The sequence below is a fragment of the Aphis gossypii genome, chromosome 2 (genome assembly GCF_020184175.1).
Source record: "Aphis gossypii isolate Hap1 chromosome 2, ASM2018417v2, whole genome shotgun sequence".
In the NCBI taxonomy this organism is placed as follows: Eukaryota; Metazoa; Arthropoda; class Insecta; order Hemiptera; family Aphididae; genus Aphis; species Aphis gossypii.
In genome coordinates this window covers 45,997,003-46,004,492 of record NC_065531.1, presented here as the reverse complement: position 1 = coordinate 46,004,492, position 7,490 = coordinate 45,997,003, and the positions used below count along the sequence as shown (strand labels likewise).

The following is a 7,490-nucleotide window of genomic DNA, read 5'->3' as shown; positions in this document are numbered from 1 at the left end:
TGTATGTTATGAATTTTATTTTATGCAATGACATTTACAAAATAATAACTAGATAATTAGTTTTAAGACTATCTACCTATATTAATATTATGAATATTATGGTAAAGTGCTATTGACTTAAAAGTAAATAGCATTTATATGCTCTATTATAATATTTATAATGTTATGTTTACTATAGTTATAATAGTTTAATAAATGCAATTTTTTTCGGCGAAATTAAATCAACCTATCGTAATGATAATAGCAAAATAAATATTACTTTAATAATCATACTAAAAAAAAAAAAAACATATCATAAAATATTATATAGTTAGTGATATAGGTTGATACAACGGACATGGACCAATTGTAACTAAATTATGTTTTTTTTAAGGTAAGTGTACCAATTGCGCTTGTATTCAAATTTTCCTACATTCAGATATGAAAATATCTAACTATAGTAATATATAGTATATAAGTATAATTTAAATTTTGACTAATTGATGATAAAAAAATAACTTGTTAAATGTAAAGAAAAAATTTATTTATTTATTTATATTATATAATTATATACATTAATAACCATTAAAAAATCGGTTAGTGTATTCATTTATTATATAATTATAATTAAAAGTTTTCCTTAGATATTGTAAAATGTTTTGAGCGCAATTGATAAACTCCTTGATAGACCGTCACCACTCAAAATCATTTTTCGTATACAATTATTCATAATTGAATTCAAATTTAACATAGGTAGTAGGTACCCATTATAATAACTATAATATACTAAATAATACTAATTATACTAGCTGTATAATAGAGCGATACTTAATTGTTTACCTTAACTGCATTCATTTTTTTACTATATTAATTAAACGATAATAATATAATATACTCAATATACGTTCAATTGTAATGTTTAATATTGTATAACAATACTTCAATATTTAACATCATTTAGTAGTTTTAAGTTGTAACATAAAAATATTTTACAAATAAAAATACTAATGTATTTAATATAAATACGGAACAAGAACATTTTGATTTTTAATATTATAAATTATAATAATACAATATAATGTAATAAAGCTTAACGTTAAATTTAAAAAAATGCATATTATTTAGCTGCGTAATGTTGAATAAATCTTGCTGATGGGTCTTTAACTTGAGTCCACATGGGCATCCAAAAGTAAGGCATGAATTTAGAAGATAGTCCTTCATAGTGTTTTTCGAACATGTCCCTAAAAATCAGACATTTAAAACGTTTAGTTTGAATAAAAATACATACCATATGTAATAACTCCTTGTTTTAGTCAATTTTTGTTTTATCATATTTTAAATAAATAGACGAAAGTTCTAAAGAAATAATTAAAGTTTACATAGTTAACTTAAAAAAAATTTTAATAACAATATCAAATATATATAATTGGTTTGGTACGAGAAAATAAGTGTTGCACTACGAAGAAATTAATATCAGGTAAAATATTAAAATGTGAATTACATACATGATAACTGATAAAAGTATTTTATTTATATTTTAAATAGTGTAACATTATAATACACTGTGTAGACCGAAGTATATATTATAAACATACCTATAGTACAGCGATTCTTTTGAATTTGGAGGACAATGTTGATATTTTACTGTTGCTTGTTTTAAATCTTCTTCAGTGTATTTCGGGTCGATCCATTCTTGGATAATATTAAACAATGATTTTTTGACAGTTGTAACTCCATCGCTGCAACCATAATATTATAAGCGTATTAATTATTTTAACAGAAATAAAAGGAAAAACTTTTTCCCATACAATTACTCGTATAGTTATATTAAATACATTTTATAGAAAAAAATCAAAATTTATTTTTTATAGAATTAAAAATCATATACAACCAAACCTTTTTTAAATTGGATAAATATTCACAGGTATACTAAAGTTAAAAATAATTTAAACTATTTTTTATAAGTATCACTCTAAAATCCTCTCTTAGTATTGTAAAGAGCTTAAAAAGTATCATGTCGATTTATTTTACCCCTCTAAATCATGAAAAAATTATAAATAAAAATAAAAGTCTCTAGTAGGTAGATATCATACACTATATCAGTCGGTAGATTAAAATGGAAACATATCTTAATCCTATGATGTACCAATTCTTGTATAAGGATGAAAAATCATCTCTTCTAAACCTTAATTGAAAAATAATTGATTCTTGGATATAATACATTTATAAAAATCTATCAATGTTTAATGTTTTAATCACCTGGAGTTTGTGTTCGACTATATTGTAATTTATAATATATCAAGTATAAAACAAATATATAATATACGCTGGGTTGATGAAAAATTTTGTATACATTGTTTTTAACGTTGACAGTTGACGAATAACGATTACATAATAACTATAGAACTATGTTAATATTATGATACATATATGCCCTATATCAAGGTAACTTCAAAGACATAGCTATATAGACCATAATCTATATGAATTTTAAAAAACAGTTAAAAAAAACTCAATGACTTAACGCCTTTAGCCGGATGTGACCTATAGGCTATAATACTAACTATATATAATTGAACCATCGGTATAAAATAATATATGGTATTTAATATTTATATAATATATGATATCAGTAGTGGATTCGAAGAGGTAATGGATTTATATCTACTCCCTCTTAGGTGTTAGGTCTTGGTTTTTATATGTTTATAATTGTATCGATATTCTATATACTGATATAATTCTCAAATCATAAAAACAATATATGATATTACTAAAAAAATTATGTATGTAGAGGAAAGCCCTTCGTTTCAAATATAACTTAGAGTTGTATATTTTTATTAAAAAAATGTTATCACCTCATCTAAGTTAAATTTTAGCTATGTGACTGTTGAATATAATTCTGGTTAATATGATAGTAAGCGTAAACCCACATTCTACATAGGTACTTACCTAATAAGTAGGTAATAATAAGTAATAAGAAATAACTAACTATTATCATATCAAATAGTTAAATAAATTATACCTGAACGCTTCTTTGTGCCTCCATAATACTTCGTTTGGCAAAAGACCTGTGCCGTCAAACGCTGAGCGGAGGAGGTGTTTTTCAATTTTATTTTGTGGTTGTCTCATTTCCTTGGGGAGGCTTAAGAAGTACTGCGTAAAACGCAAGTCTAGGAAAGGCACCCTCAATTCGAGTCTGAAAATTTCAATTGGCAAATTATAATCAATCATATATACAATCATTTTTTTTTTTATATAGTTAATTATTGGTATATAATTAGGTATGCTTATAAGGAATATTATGTATCTTTATGAGATATTACAAACCCGTGTGCGGCCGTTGTTCTGTCAGCACGCAAACCGTCATACATGAATATATCACCCAGCAACCTGAGACTCTCGTTGTGTGCGTGGTCTGGTGTTGGCGCGTCCCTGAAGTAAATGTAACCTTGTGCCACTTCATCAGCACCTTCACCACTGCACAGGACCACTGTATCCGTATTTTGACTTATGTACCGTGACACCAGGTACATTCCTGTAAACATTAATTTTTAGCATATTACGATGTCGTGTATACCAGACTTTATCAGGTTAACTATTGGCCTATGTAAGCTATATGGATACAATAGATGATGATCTTTTTTATTATTACCACACGATGCTCTTATTGTTGTGATATCTGCAGTTTCCAACGTGTATATCACTTTGTCGAGTACGCTCAGCACATCTTCGGCAGTAAAGAGCACCTCGTGGTGTTCTGAACCTATGTGTTTAGCCACTTGTCTTGCCGCCAATATATCCGGACTGTCCGCCATACCGACCGAAAATGTCTATTTATAACAAAACATTGAGTAAGTTTTATGTTATGATTGCTTTTTTTTTTATATTACCTGAATTGGGTACGGCAGACCTTTTTCTTTTGACAACTTAACCAATATAGCAGCTATTAAACTAGAATCTAATCCTCCAGACAATAAGCAACCAATACGACGGTTTGACATCATTCTCTTTTCAACAGCTTGTGTCAATAAATTACGAATATTAGCATGGACATTTTCTTTATCCAAACCTATAATCAAATTTTACATTAATATCAAATCATAATAGTCTACGAAAAATAAAAATAAAATTGTTTAACGTGCCTTTTTCTAACGGTACTGGTGGCAAAATAGGTTCCTCGATTTTAAAAAAACGATTCAATGAAATCAACTCCAGTTTTCCGTCAGACAAAATACTATATTCAGCTATGTGACCTGGAGGGAAAGGCTTCATTTCCCATTCGGTAAGTCCAAGTTCATCGATCAAACATGTTAAACCTGTGGATAAATATTAAATTTTTATTGTGTTATTACTGTTATTATATTAAACTTTATAAGTATACTTAAATAAATACAACTTGTCCGCGATTTAAACCAAATTTTACTAATGAATCAATTCATTAACTAACGCATAAGCCATAAATAATACTTTAAAAGTTTAAAAAAAATTAAATGTTACGAAAAATTGTCAAATGTCAAAAACAGGAGTAGAGTTATGTATAATTACTAATTTTAAGCATAAGTATAACTATAATATAAGTCATCTGAAATTTACTTTGAGAAAATTTTTTTCCTAACATTTGACGATTAGCAAAGAGTAGAAATTTATACATCACTGTAGTTTAATGACAAATACATATACAATATACATATATATCAACTAATAATATATCTTGTTTCTTATATAATAACTAATAAACCAATAGCTAGCAATATATGTGTAGGCATTATACAATAATCTATACTATTGTATAATGCATAATATAAGTTTAAAAAAGTAAAAAGTAATTAAAAAAAAAAATATCCTTTTAAAAATTAATTTGTGAATTTAAATTATTTTGTTTTTCTAGTTTTATTTATTATAAATCTTAAGTTTTCTCTTTTAGTAATTTGTTTACATTTAAAAAATGTAATGCTTTAACATTTATAAATTTAATTTGAGACAAATTATAATTTCTTAATTATTAATATTTAACCATAGTAAACTATTATAATTGGGTAATAATTAATTACAATTTTAAAAGATAGAATAAATTAATAGAAAAATGGGTTAGATAATATGATTTATTGACCTGTTGTGTTAAAGGTTAGACTTATATATATATATTATATTGTGTATTATACATATAGTGATTTCATTTTAAAATAATTAATTTTCAAGAATGTTTTTTAATAATTATGTGTCTCATTAAAAGAAATTGATAAAGTTAACATTATAACTTTATATAGGTAGCTGCTGTATTACTTTACAACGGAATTATATTAATTTTTGTTTCGACATAAAAAAAAAATGATGAAATAATAATATTGATAACATTTAGATTGAAAATCATAATTAATAACCGATATAACTAATTGTACTATTTGTACTTGTAACACTATTTTTAAAATTGTAAGTAAGTATAAATCACATTTGAACACTAGTTAAATAATTTTATTCTCGAGTGTCTTTATAACTACAATATAGAGTTAATCTTAAGCATTATAATAATCAGTATTTTATATCATTAAATATTAATAATTAAATTTGCATACACATTTCTCGATTTTCATATTTATTTACATAAGATGTTAATGTTTTAAAAGTATTTAAATGTGTAGAATAATGCAAATAAAGTATAAACATTTTTTTAGAATAAATTGTGAATTTAAATGCGTCATATATTTTTATAATTTATGAATTTGGTTATTACTAAAAAATCATTCTTTAAAATATTATTAATTATCAACCTTTCTCTATATTCATATTTCAATACAACACAATAAATAAAATGATTCTTATTATAATATGTAGTATAGCAAAGTATGAAATATCGCAGGACATTTTAATACATTAGGTAACAAACAATGATAATTACCTTTTGCTTCAGAAGATACTCCCAAAATCCCATTGCTGGATGACAGATAAAATAATGGTCTCACACCATATGGATCTCTTGCAATGAATACTTTTTTCTTTAGCGAATCAACTAAACAGAACGCATACTCGGCATCTAACTGTTTTAATGTTTCTTCGATACCAAAACTTCCATATAATTGAAGTACACTCTCTACATCACATTGAGTTTCATAATTAAAACCGTGTTTTTCTCCAAGCTATTAACATAATTATACAAAATACGCGTAAATAAAATGTATTATTTTATAACAAAACCCAGATGTTTAACAACATTATTATTATAATAATCAATTTATTATAAATTTTTAAAATATTGGAAATTTGTTTCAAAGTTGCTGCTAACATTATTGTAGTAATAAAAACATTTTCCAGTTATTTATTTTTTCTATAGTTTTTTTATTTTTATTATTGATCATTAAAAACTTAAACAGTTTTATAATATTCATATATAAGAAATTTAACTTAATGTTATCTTGAACTTGGATATGGTAAGAATAAAATTAAAACGATGATATGCGATAATACAAGTATGTAAAGTGTATACGGCTAAACAGCCAAATAATGAAATAAATGCATGTAAAATAGGAATGTGTAATATACCTACATTTGACGATAATTTTAATACTTTGCAATGAATGCAATGTATTAATATTGATTTTTATTTAAATAATATGCAACCAAAAAAATGTATTAACCACTTTAACTCACTTAAAATATAAATAATAAAATCAATGCTCGTAGTATAAATATTTTTAAAATTAAAAATTGAATAAAGGTAATACACTAATATGTTAGTAAAATAATTTAAATTTCGAATGCCTAAGAATATTATTTCTTAACGTCTTCAAAATTATTAAATTATTTGTTGTTATTTATTTACTTGTTTCCAATTGAAAATTTCTCCATTGCAAATCATCGATACAAATGGAAATTTGTGTAATTTCATTGGTTGCATTCCGTAAAGGCTATCAATAATCGCGAGACGGTGGAATCCAAGACAGATATTCTGAACAAATAAATGTCGTTAATTTTCAATAAAATATTATTTTAATATTTAAGTTTTTCTTCTTTATTACTTTCACTTTTAAATCATACTCCAATCTCCATGCGTCTGGGCCTCTATGTTGAATCTTTGAAAAAGTCTTGTCATATTTAGAAATTGAATGTACATCGACACCAAAAAGTGCCCAAATTCCACACATGTTTACACCTTTAATAAATATAACACCGAATATTTTATTTTTATTTTGTTTTACTCTTGCGAATGTTCTCTGGCAACAGAAACTAAGCGAGTGACTGTCGGATCGTCTTATATTTAGTCTACTCGCGCTCAGTCAGCGATAGATGTGTACGAAATCATGTGGCATTGACATTGAACACTATTTTGAATAAGACGCTCACTCTTTTTTTAATTGGCACTTTTATTTTACAACAATTTAGATATCAAAATTTTTTTTATTTATTTATTAACATAATAACATATATATATATATGTCAATATAATATTATGTAAATAATATGGTAATTATATTCAGATAATATGTTATGTTATTAATATTTAAATAACACTTTTT

General features: G+C 24.9%; 1 protein-coding gene across 1 annotated transcript; it reads right to left on the bottom strand.

Moving 5' to 3' along the window:
• Positions 1-880: 880 nt before the first annotated feature.
• Positions 881-7,277, bottom strand: LOC114130042 (asparagine synthetase [glutamine-hydrolyzing]). Its single transcript, XM_027994928.2, has 10 exons — positions 6,993-7,277; positions 6,797-6,922; positions 5,876-6,113; positions 4,122-4,295; positions 3,870-4,048; positions 3,632-3,809; positions 3,307-3,514; positions 3,002-3,175; positions 1,575-1,718; positions 881-1,220 (listed from the first exon to the last, which is right to left on the bottom strand). The coding sequence occupies exons 1-10, from the start codon at positions 7,116-7,118 to the stop codon at positions 1,097-1,099; spliced, it is 1,671 nt and encodes a 556-aa protein (XP_027850729.2). The 5' UTR covers positions 7,119-7,277; the 3' UTR covers positions 881-1,096.
• Positions 7,278-7,490: the final 213 nt, after the last annotated feature.

Bases quoted from the DNA above. Each gene is read 5' to 3' on its own strand.
- LOC114130042 (XM_027994928.2), bottom strand. From the start codon at position 7,118: ATGTGTGGAATTTGGGCACTTTTTGGTGTCGATGTACATTCAATTTCT. The intron at 4,049-4,121 runs GCACGTTAAACA...ATTTGATTATAG, and splicing joins ACCAGTACCGTTAGAAAAAG to GTTTGGATAAAGAAAATGTC. The intron at 3,810-3,869 runs GTAATATAAAAA...TGTTATAAATAG, and splicing joins GTCTGCCGTACCCAATTCAG to ACATTTTCGGTCGGTATGGC.